The 24,147-nt window shown below is 37.9% G+C and overlaps 1 protein-coding gene across 8 annotated transcripts in view; it reads left to right on the top strand.

Annotated features, from left to right (window-relative positions):
• The window catches only part of LOC135261819 (ankyrin repeat and IBR domain-containing protein 1), a 226,930-nt gene extending 203,315 nt beyond the window's left edge, over positions 1-23,615 (top strand). For 4 of the 8 annotated variants that reach the window (XM_064348448.1, XM_064348447.1, XM_064348449.1 and 1 more), the window contains exons 18-19: positions 4,738-4,849; positions 14,994-17,997. In XM_064348448.1, the coding sequence (XP_064204518.1) occupies positions 4,738-4,849; positions 14,994-15,220 (339 nt within the window). In that variant the 3' untranslated portion in view covers positions 15,221-17,997. Of the gene's footprint in view, positions 1-4,737; positions 4,850-14,450; positions 14,956-14,993; positions 17,998-23,473 lie in introns of those variants that run through there. The other 4 variants (XM_064348453.1, XM_064348454.1, XM_064348452.1 and 1 more) reach the window with 4 other exon arrangements.
• The last annotated feature ends 532 nt before the right edge of the window (positions 23,616-24,147 follow it).

The raw sequence follows: 24,147 nt of genomic DNA, 5'->3' as shown, positions 1-24,147 counted from the left end.
ACAATGCTTTATACTGCATCCTTAGCTTGGTTAGGCTTTAGTGGATATGCCTCAACCCACATCATTTTGTGGGTTCTTCTTTCATAGTAACTTTTCTTCATACTTTTGCCAGTATGGCCATGAAATAGGTATTCATTCAAAGTGGTCTTAAAAAGGTCTTAAAAAGTCTTCAATTTAACTTGTTGAAACCTGCAGGAACCGTGGATACAGGCACTCATTTTCTTCTCCTGATGCCTTCAATTACGGCTTTTTCGGAAGAGCGTTCGAGCTTCGGGTCCCAGTCTCCAGCTGTGCACAGATTCCAAACTGCTCGCATGTCTGCAAGAAAGAATTAAATTAGCGATCCTGCCGACTACACCAGGTTTACTGTGGTGAAAATTTTATGTGACTGAGATTTGTTATAACGCTTTGACTAGGGGTGCCCGAACTTGTATATACAACTCTTATGAATACCTAATCATAGAAAGTGTATCTGAATTTATATAATTAGTGCTAGCTTAACTGTAAGTCTAAATTGCATATTTATCAGTCATTGAAATATTTGCAACAGCAATCTATTTCAAATATCTGAAAGAATATAAAATATATAGAGATAAATGTTATAGTTAAGAAACACTGAAAGCTGAGCTTCTTTCAAAGTGTGTGGAAAAATATTCTAAAAATCATTTTTTATTGATTTATTTATTTTCTGTACTGTGTTTATTTGTTGGACTAAATTTGGCCTGCTGTAAGGATTTGCTCAATTTGTAAAAAAGTAGGCAGTATACTCCTAATGATGTTCAAATCTTTAGAAAAACAACCCCCAGCGAACATGTCGCCAAACACCTTTCTTCAGCATACTCAATATGAACTCCCATGTTTTTTATGTCACTCCACGTCGCTAAGGGGCTCACAGACTTGTCGCTCAGATATTTCCATGTCGCTTTGCACAACTTGGGATCATTGATGCCTGTAGCAGCCAATAATGTAATAACTACCGTTAATGTAATAACTGCCAATAACATAATAATTTTTCAGTTCTTAATGTAATAAAAGTCGATAATGTAATAACTGACCAATAATGTAATACATTTTCTGAACCAATAACGTAATAACTTTTTGCATATAATGTAATAAGTTATTACATTATTGGCGGGTTTTTACATTATTAGCTGGGTTTTTTAAAAATCATAAAAAATGTAATAACAGGAGCCGATAATGTAATAATATACTTATATCGCTTTAAGTTTTATTTATTGGCTATAAAGTGTCACACTTCCATGACACTTACCCTTGTTTCCTCTTTCAAGTAGCTGCTCAAAAACCTGACCACACATGCGCGCACACGCACACACACACACACACACACACACACACCTACTCTCTCTCTAGGAATTATGACTATTTATTTGTTTGTGGTGCTTGGTTAGACTTATCTCCAGCCCTGCCTTCTACTCCTTAACCATTTGAGTACCAAAGTGCGAGCACATATGTTTGCAAACACAGACAATTACTCTTATGTCATATAATATGAAATCTATACCTCTTTGAAGAGGCTTTGTCCACGAATACAAAGACCACCATTTCTTTTCATGAAAAAATGTCATCTTTAATTAAATGTATTGAAATATTTTTTTCAAGCAAACTGTTTCAACCACACTATTATAGCTATTCAGCACTCTCTCTCTATGTATATATACCAAACTTGACTCCTGAAAGGTTACATGAAAATGTATTACCAAATCAGAATCCTTGCCCTATTGACATCCCTGGCTATTTGAATACAGTCATGACAAGCTCAACAAAGAGTCTAAAACCGAAGCAAATAATATCTATAGTTCATTGTTTTTTATTTTTGCCATTTTCTCCAATTTTAGTCGTTATACCAATTCTCTGTGTGTATCACGGTCCTGCTCGATGCGCTATCCTCTGTTGGTCTGGGGAGGGTGTAGACTACCACATGCCTCTGATACATCTAGAGTTGCCAACTGCTTCTTTTCACCTGACAGTGAGGCAGAGGTGGGAGTAAGTCACACTTGTGCAAGTCACAAGCAAGTCTCAAGTCTTAACCTTCAAGTCTCAAGCAAGTCCCATGTCACTGTGTTTAGACTCAAGCAAGTCAAGTCGAGTCACTAGTAAACGTCAAGCAAGACAAGTCAAGTCATTGCTCAGGTCAAGCAAGTCACAAGTCAAGTCACCATGAAAGAAGTGCTTAAAACAAGAGAGAAAGGGGCACAATGGCAAGCCATGTCATGAGAAAACTGCACCTGTTAGTGAGTTAGTTAGTTTCTACAACTAGGGATGGGCATGGTTAGGATTTTATCAATACCAATACCACTATTGATACTGCTTATCAATACCAATACTTATCAGTACTCTTATCGATACTTCCTAATTTGGAGTGCAAAATACATGTTGTTAAAAGAATTATCAGTACTACTTTTATATTAGTTTGGGCAAAAAATATTTTACAAAATAGTTCTGTTGAAAAAATGAAACATATTGTTTTCTGAGACAAAACATGATGCTGGGACCAATTGGTATAGATACTGCAAATGTAATGTGTATCAAGAGAATCTTCTTTAAAAAAGGCACGGTAAACCATCCTTTATTATTATGATAAAACTGAAAGATGTGTTACCAAAGTTATCTTTGTAGGTCATGTTATATACTATATTTTACAGTTTAGAATTTTGCAGTAAGAGGTTGACAGTTGAGCACAAGGGATAATAGTGCAAGTTTGGTTGAAGAAGTTATTTAAATACACTTGATTAAAGATTATATTTTTCATGGAAAGAAGTGGTGGTCTTTTTTATTTGAGAACACAGCATCTTCAAAGAGGTATAGGTTTCATATTATACAACATAAGAGTAATTGTCTGTGTTTGCAAACATGTGTGCTCCCACTTAATTTGGTACTCAAATGGCAAAGGAGTATAAGGCAGGGCTGGAGATAAGTCTAACCATCAAGTTACACAAATAATTATTTCCTAGAGAGAGAGAGAGTGTAGGTGTGTGTGTGTGTGCTTTCTCAGAGTTAGGACTAAGATTCAGGTGTCAGGATTAGCCTGGTTTTTGAGCAGCTATTTGAAAGAAGCAACAGTAACGGTAGGCCTAAGTGTTATGGAAGTCTGACACTTGATAATAAATAAAACTTATACATAGTGATACAAGTATATTATTACATTATCGGCTCCTATTATTACATTTTTAATGATTTTTTTAACCCAGCTAATAATATAATAACCAGTCAATAATCTAATAACTTATTACATTATGTGCAAAAAATTATTATGTTATTGGTTCAGAAATTTTATTACATTATTGGTAAGTTATTACGTTATCGACTTTTATTACATTAAGAACGGAAAAATTAATACGTTATTGGCAGTTATTACATTAACGGTAGTTATTACACTATTGGCTGCTACAATGCCCAACTTCATGGAAATTTCCTGCCAGGAACCAGGAATCTGAGCACATTTTGTTGTGCAAAATCTCTGCGTGATTGATCATAAAGATGACTATATCCTTGCACAAGTTCAACAGAAGTATCAATCTCGAAAGTGTGATGCAACCAATCTTGTGATATTTGGATGGACCAACTGCAGATGGGGAGGTCTGCGAACTTGTGGACTGCATGCGAACAGTTTGCCCTGTGGGCTTGCACACATTGTGCCATACAAACTTAAAACACTGTGTATTTTTGTTTAATAAAGTTCAGTTTATACTGGCACCCTTAAAAGCCACAGCTTTGGCCTGCTGAAATATGGCAGTGAATGTTTGAATGGATATGTCCCCACCCAACAAGACATAGATTGATGTGAATTTCATCTAAAGTTAAGTGCAATAGTACTGGGGCACAATTCTTGTTATTTTGGCTTGTACTCCAGCACATTGGATTTGAAATAAAGCAATAAATGTGAGATTAGAGTATAGACTCTCAGCTTTAATTTGTGTGTATTTACATACATAAAGGATGATTTTTGTTTAGGAATTGCATGAATTACGTTTGCTATATGTATTCCAAAATTATTAAAATTTCTGTTAAAATCATGTCTGTGTGCAGAGGTGGTGTTGAGGCATTTAATACCATCTTGTTTAGCTGCAACTGCAGCTCTATAGCTCTGTCTGTCGATCGGTTGGTCCACAAAAAGTGTCTCACCCCGTAGTGGCCACAGTTTTCGCCCCAGGAGGCTGAAATTTGGCATGGACATTGGTCATGACCGAAGGTAGAGATGAGTAACTTTCAAAGCTGATTGACCAAGAGGGGGCGTGGTGATGGGCGTGGCCTCTCACAAAAAGGCGCATAACTCCCGAATGGATTCACAGATTTGCACAAGATTTTGTGGAAAGGTTGGTCATGAGCCAAAGAAGAGGTCACATGTTTGTGTGAGGGTGTGTGAGGGGGCATGGCGATGGGCGTGGCCTGTCACAAAAAGGCGCAGAACTCCCGAATGGATTCACAGATTTGCACAAGATTTTGTGGAAAGGTTGGTCATGAACCAAAGCAGAGGTCACGTGTTTGTGTGAGGGTGTGTGCGTGAATGCATGCACATATGGATACGCAGCTATTGCGGATTCGCTCTTGTTGCTCTCTGGAATGTTGTATCTTAGCCATGTGTGCCTGAAAGGTGCTATGCCATCCTTAGAGTTCCGTCGCAGTGGGTATTTCTGGCTATTAGGCACTGTGATGGATTTTGACCCTCTGTGGCATATAGAAGCTGTGCTGAGAGGCCTGTCACCTATTTTCTGCCAGGAGTATGCAGAGTTCCAGTACCGAAGACAGCACAGGCAGCGGCGGCGTGGAGATATGCACAGCTTGCGCAGCAGTACCCCAGATCCCGAAGATCCCAGTGGCAGCACTTTAGGTAAGTGCTCCTTGACCATAGTAACCTCTGCCCCACCAGGAGTTTAGTTCGCTATAAAAAATGTACATTTTAAGGTAAAATACTGGCAGCTGGGTTATAAACGGTAATAATATGCTAAGCATACAGCAGCAGGCTGTATATCTAACAAAATGTCCACTTGTATTATGGTGTTTTACTGTATCAGTGGTTTAGGGTTTCAGTTGATCCATTTACCTCTGTGGGAGAGGTTCTGCCAGCCAGATGGAAATGCTTGTGGGGTTCTGACAGTAAAGGGCAGCAGAATGCAATGTTATCTTAGAAGGAGAGCTTCCATAAATCTGCATTGTACAAACCCAAAAAATAAAGCAGTGATTTCTAAATTTACTTTGACTTGTATTTCATTGCAGACAGTTTGAACACAAGATGTTTCATGTTTTGTCTGGTCAACTTCATTTCATTTGTAAATATACATCCATTCCTGCCATTCAGGCCTGCAACACATTCCAAAAAAATGTGGATGTGGGCAATTTAGGGCTAGTAATGAGGTAAAATAATTAAATGATGTGATTTGAAACAGGTGATGTCAACAGTTGATTGTAATCATGATTTGGCACAAAAGCAGCATCCAGGAAAGGCCTAGTCCTTTAGGAGCAAAGATGGGCCGAGGATCGCCAGTTTGCCAAAAAATGCATTACATTACATTACAGGCATTTGGCAGACGCTCTTATCCAGAGCGCCGTACAACAAAGTGTATAACCATAACCAGGAACAAGTATGAATGCATGAGAAAATTATTGAAATGTTTAAAAACAATGTTCCTCAAAGAAAGATAGGAAGGGATTTGGATATTTCACCCTCTATGGTGCATAACATAATTAAAAGATTCAAGGAATCTGGAGGAATTTCAGTGCATAAAAGGCAAGGGCGCAAGCCTAAGCTGACTAACTGTGCTCTCCGATCCTTCAGACGGCACTGCATCAAGAACCGTCATTCATCTATATCACCCTCTATGGTGCATAACATAATTAAAAGATTCAAGGAATCTGGAGGAATTTCAGTGCATAAAAGGCAAGGGCGCAAGCCTAAGCTGACTAACTGTGCTCTCCGATCCTTCAGACGGCACTGCATCAAGAACCGTCATTCATCTATAAGCGATATAACCACATGGGCTCAGGATTACTTTGGCAAACCTTTGTCAAACACTACAATACGTAGTTACATCCACAAATGCCAGTTAAAACTTTACTGTGCCAAAAGGAAGCCTTTTGTTAACCATGTCCAGAAGCGCCATCGACTTCTCTGGGCTCGGAGGCATCTGGGGTGGACCATCACACAGTGGAAACGTGTATTGTGGTCAGATGAATCAGTATTTCACGTCTGTTTTGGAAGAAATGGACACCGTGTGCTCCTGACCAAAGAAGAAGAGGACCATCTAGACTGTTACCAGCAACAAGTCAAAAAGCCAGGGTCTGTCCATGATATGGGGTTGTGTCAGTGCCCTTGGCAAGGGTAACATACACTTCTGTGATGGCACCATTAATGCCGAAAAGTACACAGAGATTTTGGAGCAACATATGCTGCCTTCAAGACGACATCTTTTCCATGCATATTTCAACAAGACAATGCAAAACCACATTCTGCACACATTACAAAGGCATGGCTGCGAAAGAAGAGGGTGCGGGTGCTGGACTGGCCTGCCTGTAGTCCCAACCTGTCCCCAATGGAGAATGTGTGGCGCATTTTGAAACGCAAAATGCGACAACGAAGACCCCGTACTGTTGCACACCTTAAGACTTGTTTGCAGGAAGAATAGGACAAAATTACACCTGAAACGCTTTTCATCACTTGGTGTCTTCAGTCCCTAAACGTCTTTTAAGTGTTGTGAAAAGGAATGGCAACATTACAAAGTGGTAAATGCTTTACTGTCCCAACTTTTTTTGAAATATGTTGCAAGAATCAAAATTGAAATAAGTGTTTATTTTGAAGAAACAATCAAATTCATGAGGTAAAACATCAAATAATGTGCTGTTGTATTGTTTTCAATGTAATACAGGTCAAAGATAATTTACAAATCACTGTTTTCAGTTTTAATTTTAATTTAACATACTGTCCCAACTTTTTCTGATTTTGGGTTGTACTTGAAGTCAGGCCATGTTGTATTTTGGGGTGATTCGCTAATTTAAGATGAATGCTCAGCTTTGTGATTTGAAGATAACATTAGTATTTGGGAAAAAATAAAGCTCTAATACCAGCTAATGTTGGGCTGGTATCAGCATAGAAGCCATTCAGATATTTTTATGAATCCAGTGACTCTTAGCATATTATAACAGTTTAGAACATGAAACCTAGTGTAGGAGCCTAATGGGGATGTCAAACTCGGTTTGCTGATTTTTCAGAAAACTTATGACAGTTGTGGGGCAAGCAAGGATCCAGCGGTTCCAAAAGTCAATGCCCTTGTTAAACTGTTCAGCACTCTGAATACTGTTACGTAGTTATGACCATGATACACACTTTTTGTATATCGCTTTGGATAAAAGCATCTGCTAAATAGATGTAATGTAATGTAATACTGAACACTAGCGATATTGCATGCTAGAACCCCTCACTTAACCTCTTAAGGCACAAGCCAAATTTTGCCAATCCTTGCCCATTTAGGGGGTACCCTATTTAAAGCTTTATAACTCCAGACGTGAACACCACAGAGACTTGAAAAATGAAGCAAGACATTTGTACAATTTACAATACTAACACAGATTAGTTTATATTCATAATTTTGGAAGAAATAAAGTGCCACAAATGCAATTGTTTTGACAAAAAATCCAAAATAAATTTGCACTTTTTAAGTTTGCAATGAAATACTGCGAGATTGAATATATGCAGGAGGTTAAACTATACATGTGCTAGGTCAAAAACTTCTTGACCACAAGTTCATAAAATCTAAGGGTGGATATGTAGAACTACTATAGATGTATGAAGCAAAAACTAAGCAGTGTACCCAGCATCTCCAAATCTATCCAAAATGTCTAAATTATGCATTGCTGTAAATCATAACATATCCATGTATTTCACTACAAATCAACTGTTTTGACTCAAGAAAATCACTGTTGCATAATTTTCAAATGGGAATTACAAGCTTTCAGTCAGTACAGTGGTCTAAAATAGCTAGATGTCCAGAAACATATCCAAAATCTCTCCAAAATTGAATAAAATGCTTTTTGTCCATTATAAAGCATATAAATGAGCCCCTTATGAGGGTTTAAGATGAAACATTGCTATCAGATTAAAAAAATAATGCAAAAACATTGTCACACAATGCGGTACAGTACCTAAATGTGTAATAATGTATTTCTATACTTTCTATGCTCTCGTATAGAGCCCGACCGATATATCGATTTGGCCGATATATCGGCCATTATTTGACTTTTTTGACAACATCGGAATCGGCAGTTATGCAGCCGATGTGTCCCGATTTTTAAATAAGTATAATAAACAAAAAAAAGCATTGATTATTTATCTGTACTTGTCTGTTCGAACGTTGTAATTGCTATTTACTAGAATTATCCAGTAGAGGGAGCTCTAATACAAGTGTGAACTGCAGCAGCTGACGCGCTACATCTGTAATAAGACGTTTGTCACTCGTGCCTCATCTAGTATTCTCCACTGCAAGACTTGTCTGCACAGATTTGATTGCCGCAATAAAGGTATGTATATTTAGTGAAAGTTTTTAATTAAATGCATTTATACGACCACTATGTTTATCAATCCTCATTATCAAGCGAGCGAGCTAGCTAACTTATTTGGTTCACTTTAGCAAGCTAGCTGACTAGCAAGCCTTTATGAAGTGGCAGTGAGCATATAAGCAGCGTAGGATCTACATTTCCAGAGGACATCGCTGTATTCTCAAATAAATAACCAGCCAAAATAAAATGGTGATGGTGAATGTATGAAACTAATGGTGAATGTATCACACATTAGTTTTTTTTATCTGCGATAATGATATTGGCTACTATATGATGCTGTGTAAATAGCCAACGCGTGATTGCAAGTGAGTGTGTCATCTAGTCACGCGTCAGCGTAGAAAGCTAACCAGACAGTAAAAACGCAGATAAAACACTTCTAACATGGATCATTTTAAGCCATGTTATTTAGCTTTGTCGTGATAACATGAGAGAAGGATTGCTGTTCAAGAAGTGAATCAACCAACAGTTAGCGTGGGTAACCTGCACGAAAGCGCATTGTAGTTTTTTTCACGTATTTCATCCAGTCAATTTAATTTCATCTAACGTTACACTTTATTCACTCATTAGCTCCGCTAAATAATGTCTTACTCTTTGAGATGTAGTAGAAATAAAATAAGAAAATATAATTCATTTAACATACTGAGAATATATAATAAGAAATAATGAGGCTGTGTCAATAGCTAATGCGTTATTGTGAGCGAGTGTGTCATCTAGTCACGCGCCAGACCGCATTGTAGTTATTTTCACCACCAAATTCTTATGGACAGGAAAGCTCACTAGGTAAAGTCTTACTCTTTGAAATCATGTAGTAGGAATAAAATAAGAAAATGTAATTAATTTACTGAGAATAGATACTAAGAAATAATAATAACAAATTAATAACAACAATAATAATAATATTCATAAAAATACATGTTTGAAACTGGAAAACTGTTTTTTTTTAAATTAATGTTTTATAGATGGCTGGAAACGAAAGGAGTAAAAGCAAGGTGTGGAGTTATTTTGATTTCACACACTTAAAGATGGTGTTAATATATATATTTAATTTAATATCATCTTTTACATTTTTTATTCTAAAAAGTTCTTTGTGTGTTTATTTTTATTTTTATTTGTTTGCTTGTAAGTTAAATGTTCTTAAATATAGAAACTTTAATAAAATATAAGTTTTTCAAATTGATTTGAAAATGTTGCACTTTTTGACAAAATATCGGTCAAAACATCGGTAATCGGTGGGCTATGACTCTCCAAAATCGGGATTGGCATCGGACCCAAAAATCTGGCATCGGTCGGGCTCTACTCTCGTATGTTTTCTTGTATGAGGATGGGACGACATGAAAACAATTTTCAACCATCCACCACGTTTTGGCAATGTTCCAACTCTCACGTCGTCACTGTTGCATGCTTCACAAAAACTATTACACTACCATCCAACACTTACATTACAGTGTGAAATATCCACATTATATAACACCACTAACCTATTTAAAGACACTCAATTTCAAAAATAACGTATATAACCGAAATATTTTCAGCAGTAATACCTACATAGCAATGATGAAATCTCATCTATGTTCAGTAGATGGGGACAGAGACAGTATCAATGATACTGTTCTATTCGCTTCTGTTTTGCTCCTGAAAACGATGTCAGCTAGGTCTATCAGCAAACATATGGCTTAGCTATGTCCAGAAGTCCTAAATAATAATAGTATTTTCGAAGATATTACAAAAAATTGTTGACCACGTTTTGTTAGGTGCAGCTACCACAGAACGAATGCGTAAGTGAATGCGATGCTAAGAATATTTTTGGTTACGCTGACCTATAAAACTCTATTCCAAAAGCAGAATTAGACATGTTATACATCGTTAGAAAGCTTATATTCTCACCTACTGAATAAATGAATTGTCAATCAAGCCAGACTGTACTAAAAAGGGCAACGACGCCGTAAACAACATGTGTGGTATTACGCACAGCTAATTTGGAAGGTATCCAGGCATCACACATATTTCCCAAACGGTTTGTCCAAGACACTATATGACCACTCAGTTTCAAAAGGGACATCTCTATGCGTAAAACCAATGGTGAGGTTGTATATTTATTAAATATTTAGTCCCAGATATTGACTGTAGCCATTACATGGTATCATTTTTTAAAACATTTCTCGTTTATTTCGTTATTCAGTGAGCAGCGTTTTCACTGCTGTATATGCATATCTTAGGGCTATTGTCGGGTTTATCTTGTTGCTATGACGGAATACGATTTTTTAGTGGTGAAAGAATATTTTTATGAATGCCAAGATAGACAATATTGTCCATTATGTCAAGGGTGGGGGGTGTTTTCTAGATGAGACTGCAGGGAGGGGGTGCATGTTAAATGAGCGACCAGAGCGACAATGGTGGCACTGCAAAACCCCGTATTTGGCATAGTTGTCGTGTATCGTCTACTAATGAAACTAAAACAGCGCGTTTATGTTTTTAACATGTACTTTGGTTGCAGTAGCACTGAATGTCTGAGTTCAGTAATCTCGGCACGCCGGCATGCCGACCACTAGAGGTTAACTGGCCAACCACAAGAAACACACTTCACTGAGGAAGCTATATGAGTAGTCACTTGATCAGTTCTGAGAACTTCTGACCATTCTGAGCCACTGAGGCTGCTTCTAATTATTTTTCTCTGTATTAAGAAACATTCAGCACTTAGTTGCATTGCATTAATGTTAGCCAGTAGCTATGGAATGGTATTCATTCATAAGCCCGCCTTGCCCAGTGAACAAGTAACTGTTCCATCATAGAAGAATTCCAACACATAGCGTTATTGAAATAAATAAACAATTAAATAAATAAATACATATGTACATTTCGTGCCACATTTAATTATTTATGCTCACATTTCATGATGTATTTATTTATTTAATTTTGTCCAAAATATTCCTCCATATGAGAGGGGCCCCTTGAGGGAGAACTGCTACCGTTGATTCCACAATGACCGTGCCGAATAAGAATATTTTCCAAGATTGTTAGAACACCATACATTGATCTCAACAGTTATAGGCTACATTATGGCAAATCTGTTAGGTACATAGCTGGCAAATCTGTTAAATACATAGATTTTAATAGTGCTGACATGAGTTGCCTATGTGCCAGTGCAAACTTGGGATTTAGGGGCCCCCTTACTTAACCCCAGGGGGTCCCGGGTGCCACCGCACCCCCCAACCCCCGCTAATGCAACTGCCAGTAAAAACCATTGAATACAAAACTAACAACTAGGCTAATTTTTATTCAAAATATCATGGTGTCAGGTTTCACTTTCGCCTTGCTTGCTTATTGCTGGCGTCTCTTTTCTGCACATTTTTTCCAGTCTCTCTCAAAGATGCCTTGAAATAATAATTCCACACATTAAAATGCTAAACAACAATTGTTTATTTCAGTAATTCAGGCAATTTATCTTTAATAAATTCTAAATTAAAACAATTTTACTGTATAGCTACTTGTTGCAGATCAGACATTGGGGTGAGTCGGTAACAATGCAACAGTTTTTGAATTTTGCTCATTTTCTTAGACAATATTTAGCCTTGCACTGTGAAATTTTACTTCAAACAGCTCTGGCATGTCAGTAATCTCCCATTTCAGTTGTTCATGTCGGATAATTTATGCTGGATGTTTATTAGCATTACCATGAATTAGCCTACAGCAAAACGTCCATGTAGGCTCTTGTAAGACAATATTCCGACCTGTGAATGAAGTAATGTTCATTGTTTTACAGCGTTGCAAAGGGATGCATTTATCTCATTGACAACAGACCATTATATTTCGACCAAGATTAGGTTATCGTACATTAAAAAAATGAAAAGTTTGATTAATTTGTCCACAGCCTATTTATGCATTAAAACAAATACAAAACTAAATAGCAAAAGCATAGTCTACTTTACAGACCAATCAGGTGTGTGCTTATAAATCAATGCATGTGACCAGTTTCTTTTCCATTAATCATTTGGTGTATAGGACTGAACTGCATGTATACAATCTTCAAATGGCGACTAGCAGCAGTGTACAAAAAGTTATTGACTGGGTTTTATTTATACTGACTCTCCCCTATATCCTTAGTGAAACTAACATGGATGAGGTTATACTGTGCGGAATACTATCTGACTACGCTATTGTTAAGCTTTGCAGTCTGCCCATGAAGTTTGTTGAATAACCGTTTATAGACATACATTTCACTCAAATGCACACAAAAATGTGATGGGTAACAAGCATGTCCCTATTTACAGCTTGTCACTGAAAAGTATTTTCCTCTCCCTTCCCGTTAAAATAAGAGCAGTGGTAATTTGACAGAAGCCACTGTTCTAGTTTGCTTGTGAGTCCCACGGTTGAAGATTTAGCCTGTCAGAAATGTTTGCGCTTACTTTTGCCACCAGGTGGTGATCTTGCAAACAACAAGTAGTTCCTATGGAAATAAAAAAAATATGGACCAAATTTGCCTCTGACGGGAAGATCTCTCACGGCGGCAGCACCAACTGAAGCCCTAAACCACTGTAAATAAAACCAGTCAAATAAAGTTCAAGGGCAACTTTTAGGTTGACATACCCAGTGATTTAATATGTGGGAAAATGTAGCAATGGGATTCTAAAGTAAAAAATTAAAAACACTTAGAATGACATCTGTGCTTAATTCTGTAACGTGATTGGCCACGCCCAGCTCAAATCAGGGGAAATCGAACATGACGTAACATAGGGAAGTCGGAACAGAGCGAGAGCTATGATCAATGGCAAAGTAAGCAGCATTAACAGGAAGATGAATCTCAATCTCGACATTGTGGAGACTGGATGAGGTATAAAATCCTCTTGCCAATACTTTGAGCCTGCAAGGCTCCCAAGGGACCGGGAACAGGCAAGGATGACAAAAAAGAACGGCACATGCCAATAGATTAAGTAGTGGTTTGAGGAAAACCTGTTGTGCACTGGACAGATGTATTGTGAGTGATTCATGAGAGCTATTGTACTATGACAAAGTTTCTGGTACTTAAAGGACAACATGTAGGTTAAATGTATTAATGGGTTTATAATTCTGAGCTCATGGAGAGGATGGTTTGGATTTTTAAAAATAAATGCAGGCCACATGGGCCAAAATGTAGGCCTGTAAAAAAAAGTAAAAAGTAGGCATTCTAAGCCACGCCCCCAATAAAATTTTGATATCGGGTTGTGAAGTAACAAGTCCATTCTATGCCTGACCCTACCAGAGTGCAGTAGGTCACTTGTTAGTCAATCGTTTTAGCCAGTTAGCCTTACAGTTTTCATTTCATGGCTAGCTAGAATGGTGAACCACTGTGTTAATGCAGGCAGTGCAAACTCTAGCCTGTCAGGGCACAGAGTGCACACCGACCCCCCCCCCCGCAAAAAGTACCTATTTTTGTGTGTGTGTGTGTGATTTGTGCCGGTGGGGAGAGGAGACTTCACTGTCAAGGAAACGTGAAGTATATATGGAAACTTATTGCAACTAGCTAGATATCTACCAAGTAAAGGAGTAATATTTAGTGAGTAATGCTTAGTTTACCGTTAACCTACATGCCTTCGGAAAGTATTCAGACCCCTTCACTTTTTCCTCATTTTGTTACATTACAGCCTTATTCTAAAATTGATTAAATTCATTTTTATCCACATCAATTTACCCCATAATGACAAAGTGAAAAAAGTTTTTTAGAAATTTTTGTAAATTTATTAAAAATACAAAACTGAAATATCACATTTTCATAAGTATTCAGACCCTTTACACAATACTTTGTTGAGGCACCTTTGGCAGAGATTACAGCGTTGAGTCTTCTTGGCTATGAAGCTACAATCTTGGCACACCTGTATTTGGGGTATTTCTCCCATTCTTCTTTGCAGATCCTCGCAAGCTCTGTCAGGTTGGATGGGGAGCGTTGCTGTACAGCTATTTTGAGGTCTCTCCAGAGATGTTTGATTGGGTTCAAGTCCAGACTCTGGCTGGGTCACTCCAGGATATTCACAGACTTGTTCTGAAGCCACTCCTGCATTGTCTTGGCTGTGTGCTTACGGTCGCTGTCCTTTGGAAGGTGAACATTCACCCCAGTCTGAGGTCCTGAAAATGTGCCTTTTTGTCTCTCCTTGTCCCTTCTGCTTTTTGCTGCCGAGCTGAAGAGAGGTGCACAAGGCTCTCTCTAAGGACACGGGCCTAAAGAAAGCTAAGGCCTGCCTGTAAAGGAACATGCTGAGAGAAGCACTGGTTCTCTCTGGTTCTAGCCACGACCGACGTTTGTAACTAAAAGTAAAAGTTTTATTTGTACTGCAAGTAAGCTAAGGAAACTGATCCATCAAGGGATCAGTTCGTTTACCAACTTTACACTTGCTAGTGTTTTGCAACATAGCAACGAGTTGAACGTGTGTAGTTTATGTACTTTCCTGCCACAGAAAGCAACAGTTGCTTCCAGCTCCAGGACAAAGAGAACCAAGATGAGGACTGGCTTTTCTACAGCGCAATTGATTCACAGCAGGTGTCAAAGTCAAGAGTTTCCTTGGACAAGCCTGCACCATTCAGAACCATCTGCACTCAAGCAGTAAGACTGACAAACATCCAGGCACCAACTAGCTTAGGAAATTTCTGTTTGTTCTTTGCTTTTAAGGAATTTTGTCACTGAGTATATGCGAAGTTGTGTGTAGATTATATCGTCTCTTGTTAATTAGCTGCAGCTGCCTAGCCTGCATAGTTAAGCGTACATACTCTTACTTACATTAGCTTACAGTCTGTCGTCCTTTTAACCGGAGATCTGTGCATGTCATCTCTCATGCACTAACATACTCATTCGATATATGGTCTCTTACATTTAGAATACAAAGGTATTCTGAAATTAGCTAGATGTAGCTAACTTCAGTAGTCTTTTATCCACCCCGTTCCCCTGAATTCCAGGCCAGCTTTTAGCAGCACATGCTAAAAGCTGATTCATAGGTTCGCTCCAACAGAGGAGCTTTTGTTCCCTGCCCCACGTGTGCTGGAGAACACACATGACTAGACACACGCAGAACAGTCTAGTCCTGCTTTTATTTCATTTTCTATTTAGCCTTTAATTATTTTAGTTTTGTTTGTTATTTTTGATTGTTTGATATTTGTTAAATAAATTCTATTTTATTAAACCATTGGTCTGATTATTATTCGCATAAATGCTTGAGCTTACCTCCTCAAAGAACTTATGCAAGATATCATTGGTTATTGTTTTAATATTTAATATTGAAATACATAATCGGGATTTAATTAATTTTATGTGATTGATTAATTATGATTATACTTTGTGAGGATTATTAAAACGGATAAGTTTTAATTATTTGTCCTTACTGATCTACAATTCGTAGAGGTGTTTTTCCCCACACCACCATGCTTCACCATAGGGATGGTATTGGCCAGGTAATGAGCGGTACCTGGTTTCCTCCAGACGTGACGCTTGGCATTGTGGCCAAAGAGTTCAATCTTGGTTTCATCAGACCAGAGAATCTTGTTTCTCATGGTCTAAGAGACCTTTAGAGTCCCTGCAGAAATTTTGTTGTATCCTTCCCCTGATCTGTACCTTGACACAATCCTGTCTCGGAGGTCTACAGACAATTTCTTGTACTGCATGGCTTGGTTTTTGCTCTGACATGCACTGTCAACTGTGGGACCTTATATAAACAGGTGTGTGCCTTTCCAAATCAAGTCCAATCAATTGAATTTACCACAGGTGGACTCCAATCAAGTTATAGAAACATCTCAAGTATGATCAATGGAAACAGGATGCACTTGAGCTCAATTTTGAGTGTCATAGCAAAGGGTCTAAATACGTATATAAATGTGATATTTCCGTTTTTTATTTTTAATAAATTTGCAAGAATTTCTATTCCAGTGGGTCAAAAGTTTACATACACCAAGTTGACTGTCACTTTAAACAGTATTCCAGAAATTGATGTAATGACTTTACATAAGCTTCTCATTAGCCAATTGTCATAATTAGGAGTGAATTCTGAGTTAATTGGCACCTGTGACTGTATTTAAGGGCCTACCTTTAGAGCCACTGCCTTCTTACCCTTGATGTCATGGGAAAATCAAAGCAACTCAGCCGAGACCTCAGAAGAGAAATTGTGGACCTCCACAAGCGCAGTTCCTCCTTAGGAGCAATTTCCAAACAACTGAAGGTACCAAGAGCATCTGGACAAACAATTGTAGGAAAATATAAAAATCTTGGGACCACACAGACACTGCATCATTCAGGATGGAGGCACAAATTAACTCCCAGGACCGAATGAACTTTGGTCCAAAAGGTTCAACTGAACCCCAAGACAACAACAAAGGAACTAGTGAAGGAGTTGGAGGCATCAGGTACCAAAGTATCTACATCCACCATTAAGATAATCCTACATTGCCATAGCCTGAAAGGCTGTCACGCAAAGGAAGAAGCCCCTACTCAAAGACCAGTATAAAGAAGCCAGAATAAAGTTGTAACAAAATGGTTTAAATACAACAAAGTGAAAGTATTGGAGTGGCCATCACAAAGCCCTGACCTGAATCCATAGACCGTATAAAGATATGGACGAAGTGTGTCATGACGTCACCCACTGATTTGCAATGGTTAGTGCTCACTGGTGCATGAAGCCCAAACTAGGGCGCAGCCATTGCCCATTGCAACCAACGCAAGCTCAGTGGAGTCCAGGACTATGGGAAACTCCACCCTGACTACCTTACATGGTAATTAGACACACCCACGTCTGGAATACGAGCGTGTCCGTGTAACCACAGAACCGTAATCAACAGCGGAGTCATAGCGAGAGGATCCTCCTAGTACAACCGTGCTGAAATGCTGATATTTAGCTAGATCTCGCTGACTTGTATTGAGGTTACCCACACAGACCAGCAATAATTTCAGGTTAAAAATGTTGCACAAACACTCGTAAACATTTGAATGTTATGTCGGTAGCCTAGCTATTTTAAAAACGGTCTATGGTGCTACCACAAAACCATGGTCAATAGCTCATAGTGAGAGGACCCTGTGGAAGTATGGGTTTTCTTCATTCTTTTAATGTTTTTACATTTCTTCTTATTAAAGATTGTTCTGATCAAGAATATATTTAAATGTATGTGATTATGGGATGATCTCTGAAGAACAATAGGTATTCTGTGTTATGTCTATTTGTAACTAAGGAAAGACAGTGGTCTCCTTGTACACTGATGCATACTACCTAGAGAATCTTTGAACCCCAGTTGCAGGAGGGAAAATTGTAAACATTTACTTAAGTGGAATTTTGTAAGTAACTTCTGGTGGGAAACAGTCTTGTGCAGAAGACCTTTGAGTTGTAAGAGAAGAGAAAGGATACTGATTTAGAAAGAACTGATTTGCTATATCTAGTAAATGTATAGATTATATTCTATTAAAATGAATGAATGAAAATCAAAGTAATCACGGCAACAGCAATGATATAAACATAGTTTGTTAGAACATGGTGGTGTGTATATGAGTCAATATTTCAGTTGGATTACAGCATGCAGTGAATGCATGTAAAGTGCATGTACTTTGAAACTGGAAGATGGAACAATTGTTAACCATGAGGACAAATACTTGTTATTCAAGTCATGCATATACATTTCTCTGTAAGTGTGTGTAGTGAAATATCTGTCATTGATTAAAATGGAAAATTATATAATAGTTATTGTTAAACTAACTTATGAAACATATGTTTGACCTAGGCTGGGATTGGTTATTTTAAAGGGAAGATACATCAGGGTAGGAGGAGATCTGGTTGTATAAAAAGGATGTAAAAACATAATGCGAAGACGCTCTCTATGTATTTTTATGGTATTAGAGACCTCCCGTAGGCCTACGTACATGAAAAGGATTATTGATTAAAGAGAATAAAAAGGGTATTAGAAGAAATCATAATTTCTAGTCTTTATTCTTGCATCACCGACTCACCCACCGAACCTAAGAAGGGATTTTCCTCCACAACCCTCGCTGTTATTTAGCCAGATCTTGCTGACTTGTGGGTATCCACAGCCCTGGATGTTTTTGGGACAAAGACGTATGTACTGAAAAACTAAAAAATATGATTATATTGAACTACAAAAAGTCCACATACAACAACAATGAACATACGTGCAACATCAACAATTAATTACCAACTGTCGTAACATTTTAAAAAGTTAATTGTGCAAGATACGTTTAGTGTTTAGATATTTACATAGATAGATAAAATAGATCACTAGCAAGCTAGCTAGCTTACTAGCTAGCTAGTTATATAGACAGATAACTTAGATCTCTAGATAGCTAGACAGATATATCACAAGATAACTAGCTAGCTAGAAAGACAGATAGATTGATAGCAAGATAGTAAGCTTTAAAATCCCCCTAGCTTGTCTTCTTAAAGAAGCTTCAAAACGGCTTACAAATCTGATTTCACCAAGGACATATACAAATTATAAAAGACGAGATATCTCAAATGTATTGACTAAAAGAACTGGAGAGAAGAATCCTTAGAATAGTGGTTAGTACAGTTGAATGCAGCACACAACATTTTTGGACCTTGGACTTAAAATGATGAGATTGTATGTTGCTAGCTAATCGGAATAAAACGATACAGTATCATACCTGCCGCTGAAGCACTCTGCCTGGCTGCAAGGATTGAGAAATCCTTATATGGTCATACAGTAGTAGGACAAGCTGCATTGCATGCACTGAAATTAACCCAGATTTGGGAATTTTGGTGGAATTGTTTTAAAAAATCAGACCCAGGGGAGACATTACAAGGGATGGGATTAATTAGTTAAACCATGTGTAAAAAAATTTTTTGCTTTATATTTCCTCAGAGAAAATTGGCCTCTTTTCAGGCTTTCCCCATTGACTTAACATTGGGTAGGCGGGGTTTCAAGTTCATTTTGCAACCAGGCGTTGCAGTTCACGTTGTAGCCACTGGAGTAAACGGCTTCACTAATAGAGGCAAGTTGTTGCCCCTTGCCTGAATCCCATAGAAGATTTGTGGACTGAAATGAAAAAGTGTCCCAGCAAGGAGGCCCACAAGCCTGACTGAGTTACACCAGTTTTGTCAGGAGGAATGGGAAAAAATTCTGGAAAAGTATTGTGAGAAGCTTGTGGAAGACTACACCAAGAATTTGATTCAAGTTAAGCAATTAAAAGGCAATGCCACCAAATACTGACAAAGTGTATGTAAACTTTTGACCCACTGGAAATCTGATATAGTGAATTAAAACTGAAATAAATCTGTCTCTAATCTATTTTTTTTTATTACCACTGATGTGAACAAAGTAGATGCCCTAATTGACTTGCCAAAATAAATGTATGGTTACTTGAAATGTGCAGAGTTGTGACAAACTGAGTTAATATCTTTATGAATATCTTTTGAATATCTTTAGCCTAGGTGTATGTAAACTTTTGGCCTCAACTGTATATATTTCAGTGTCAACAGGCAGTATTGGACAGCTGGGCGAGAAATAAAATACAGCTGGCTTTCACATTAAGAGTAATAACAATCATCAAATGGAATAAAGAAAAATTATTAGCTTGTTGGCTTTAATTCATATTATATGTCCCACCATACAAAAAAGCACTACATGTATCTCATTGCTTGTGAAAATGTGTGCAGTTGTTGGACGATTTATAATTTAGAGAAGTGTTATTTGACTGTGCCAAATAATGCCAAATATTTCACAATCAGAGAGAAGACCACAGTTTTTATATCATTTTCATATGATTTTAATGATTCTGAAATGTTCACTCCAAGGGATACATCATTATTTTTTTTTTATTTCAATGATTATTACAGTCCAATCTAATGTTTACAGGAATTACAATGTTTTCAAAGCACCACCAGTTTCTATGACTTGTCTAAAGCCTTTGACACAGTTGATCACGCCATAGTATTATGGAGAATTTTCACGTACTGGTTTTGATTCTGTAGCCTATAGATGGTTTCAAATTTACCTTATCTCAATGTGTTGTATTGGGTTATTCACAATCAGATTTTCTTAGCAAAAATAAAGGAGTCCCACAAGGTTACATTTTGAGGCAAGTCTTGTTCACCATTTACATGAATGATATTATGTCACCCATAGGCAGGAGTAATATCTAACTGTATGCGGATGGCTCCTAAGGTATACCTTTCAAAGGGAAACCGCTTTTTTACGAGTGTTTCCCAGACTATACCTTAACAGTTGCCTTAAGGGACACCTCAAAGGTACATCGTAAGTTGGAGCTGGCCTTCACTGTGGTGCTGAAAAGTTTATCAATCGATGCCAAGCGAATCGATTGTCTCACTTGTAAAGGCTTGTGAATGACGTTTTAATATAACAAGTGTTTTCATAATCATTTTACATCAATCTAATATTGCAGAAGAGGAAGCTATGCCTACTAGAGATCATCTGCTTATCTCTTTAAGAGTCAGTTAAGACGAGACCTTGTGATAGTTTCAATAAATACGTACATATAGGCTACAAAGGATAAAATGAAAAGCATCAATCAGGACATATAAGCCATAGTCTGGGACTTCGTGGAAGCCCAGGGAAAAGGATATAGGCTACATATGGGTGAATAATTTTGTTCTTATTGAAACAAAGGTCTAATGTTAATTTGTGTTTGTCACAATATATAGGCAACTGGAGCAGCATATCCACTGATTCCCGCGGACTTTTCTCTGCAGGCAAAAGCGCGTCTGTGGAAATTGATCATGATTAATTCTATACCGGGTATGCCTTATGAATAGGTCAACCTGTTAAAGTGACTTGTTCATCCACCTTAATTTGCTGTTGGATAATCTTAAATTTAACCAAGAATATCATTATAGGGTTGTTTACCGAAAATCGTAAAACAACATGGTAAGAAAAATGTTCCATAATGTTGATATTTACCCAGTGCTATTTTGTTTTATATAGGAGGTGTGAGCTAAAGGAAGGGGATGTAGATCATTTGGCTATGTTTGTTCATTATGAGCCACTGTACCTGTATGTGTGTTTATGGCTAGGCCAATCAACGTGCTCTAGTTCGGTCATGCAAGTAGACTCACTCAACGTTGGCTTTGCACACACAGGTTTTATATTCTTAATAAACCGGCGGTTTGTTCCAAGTCAGTATGATCATTGACTCACACACAAACAAACTAATTTCTGCAGGGTATGCAGTCGGAAAAGCCATATCCTCAGTTAGCGCCACTACGTATTAATTAAAACAAACTTTTTTTTTCTTTTCACAAATTGGATTAGTATCATGGATAGGCCCTATACTTAATTACCATCATGATGGGGATAGACAGGTAAAACATCAACATTCTCATGACGTGCTATGCACAGAAACGTTGATTGGATAATTAACTTTTCGTAAAGTTAATATTAAACTGTCATTATCGCATGCCGATGTGTTACTAGATGCAACTGTCGATTTGAAAAGCAAAATGTTGGCATAATAAGGCAAAACTGAGACAGGATTAGCGGAGCGCAGCGCTAAGGGACAGCTTACGAGTGCCTCAGACCACCCTTTTAAAGGTATACCTTTCATAAGGTATACCTTAGCTAAGGAGCTGGGAAAACAGCTCGAGACCTAAAGGAAGACCTTAAGGTATACCTTACGACGCACGTAGCGCTAAGGAGAATCTGGGAAACGCAGCCCAGGGGGGATTACACAAAAGGGTTAAACTCATTTTAGATGGTAATGTAGAACATGTCATGGGTACACAGCACACCAGTCCACAACCAGTCAGAGTGGAGTTAGTTGTCCAGCGAATACAAACAAAAACATAATGTCTCTGTTTTTCCAAATATGAATGTTATCTCCACATCACAGTTTCTCTAAAGATGGCAAGTCATCCCGAAATGCACCACCGAATTATGTCAACTAAAATTCTCTATTAACATCAATGCAGTATAATGAAAGATCTACTTATGAGGAAAAATGACACTCTGCTGCTTCCTACTGTCAAAACCTCGCAAGTATTTCCCTCTGGCTGGTAAAACCTCTGCCCTAGAGGCAATTGTGTCAACCAAAATATTATCCCATACCACAGGCTCTGTAGCCACACTCATCCCTCCCCACACAGCAAAGAGTCCCACACCCAGAAAAGTCCCAAACACATTTTAGAATAATAAATACTGGTAAAGGTGTATGAATTCGGTGAAAACGAAAGATAAAGGTAAAAATTCTGCATAGTATGCCTTTATTAAAGGTAGTGAAATGGAGGATGAAAGCTCAGGCCAGTGGGTGAATTATGTGCCTTTTAAGCCTGTTGGTACAGGCTAAATTGCAGGGGATATTTGTTGAAGACCTCTCAAAATATTTTAGAAAGCAATAGCTTGAAAAAATCTGATATAGGGAAAATAAAAACAGGACTGGAAATCAAAACCTGCAGTGTAAATATAGCCTCAGACCATTAGATGCTGTTTACCAGTCAGCATTGAGATTTATAACTGGTGATGCATATAGTACCCATCACCGTATTTTGTATAAAACAGTGCCTCTGTCCTTATGTGAGAAGAGAGCTTCTGTTCATTTATAAGGCCATTTTCTATATCCATTTTATCTTCACAGGCTTATTAATCAGATAGTTGAATTTATTCTTAGGACTTGCTGCTGCTCTGGGTGCCTGCAGTTAATGCAGAATAAGGGAAAGCTGCCTGGAGATACACCTGGATCACAGTTGCTACAATAGTCGCTAAAACTCAATGCTGTTTTTATCTAATGGACCTTTCAGGGATCTGATGAAGAAGCTAATTGCATTTAATATGGTTCATAGTTTCTTTGGCATAGACTTGCCTTATTCCTTTTTTGATTATTACCCTTTTTATCACTTGTGGTCCCTGTCTATATTATCTGACTGGTTGTGTTATGCAGTTGGCAAGGTCCAATGTCTCCTGACTTCTTGTGTCCACACAGATGCCCTTGAAGGTGGTGGTGGACGGAGACATGGGCCCTCCATGGTGAGTTCAGCTTCTGTGAGTATTCTGACCAGCTCCTAACTTCATGACTACTATATCCCTGCCAGCCCCTCTGAAAATCAGAACTGGTGTTATGTACTTGCTAGAGCCCGACCGATATATCTAAAAAGTTCTTTGTGTGTTTATTTTAATTTTTATTTGTTTGCTTATAAGTTAAATGTTCTTAAACATAGAAACTTTAATAAAATATTTTCAAATAAATGAAAAAAAGTTTTTCAAATTGATTTGAAAATGTTGCACTTCTTGACAAAATATCGGCCAAAACATTGGTAATCGGTGGGCTAGGACTCTCCAAAATCGGGATCGGCATTGGACCCAAAAATCTGGCATCGGACGGGCTCTAGTACTTGCCCTGCTTCAACTGCACAAACTTCAATTCAGCTCAATTTTTAAAAATTTTGTATAGCACTTTTTACTGAGAACAGTCACAAAGATGCTTAACAGAGAAACAGAAGGAAAGCTGGGCAGAAACCAGGCCTGTACTTCCAAAAAGAAAACAGGTCAGGTAAATCCTCTCCAGTAGGGCGGAAAACAAAACTGAAACGGTGGTGAGAAATAGTCCCCAAAGGTAAGAAATCTTGGAATGGGCTACGTAGTCCATTCACCTCTGGC

The sequence above is a fragment of the Anguilla rostrata genome, chromosome 8 (assembly GCF_018555375.3).
Source record: "Anguilla rostrata isolate EN2019 chromosome 8, ASM1855537v3, whole genome shotgun sequence".
NCBI classification, from domain to species: domain Eukaryota; kingdom Metazoa; phylum Chordata; class Actinopteri; order Anguilliformes; family Anguillidae; genus Anguilla; species Anguilla rostrata.
This window is presented reverse-complemented; position numbering and strand designations above follow the sequence as displayed.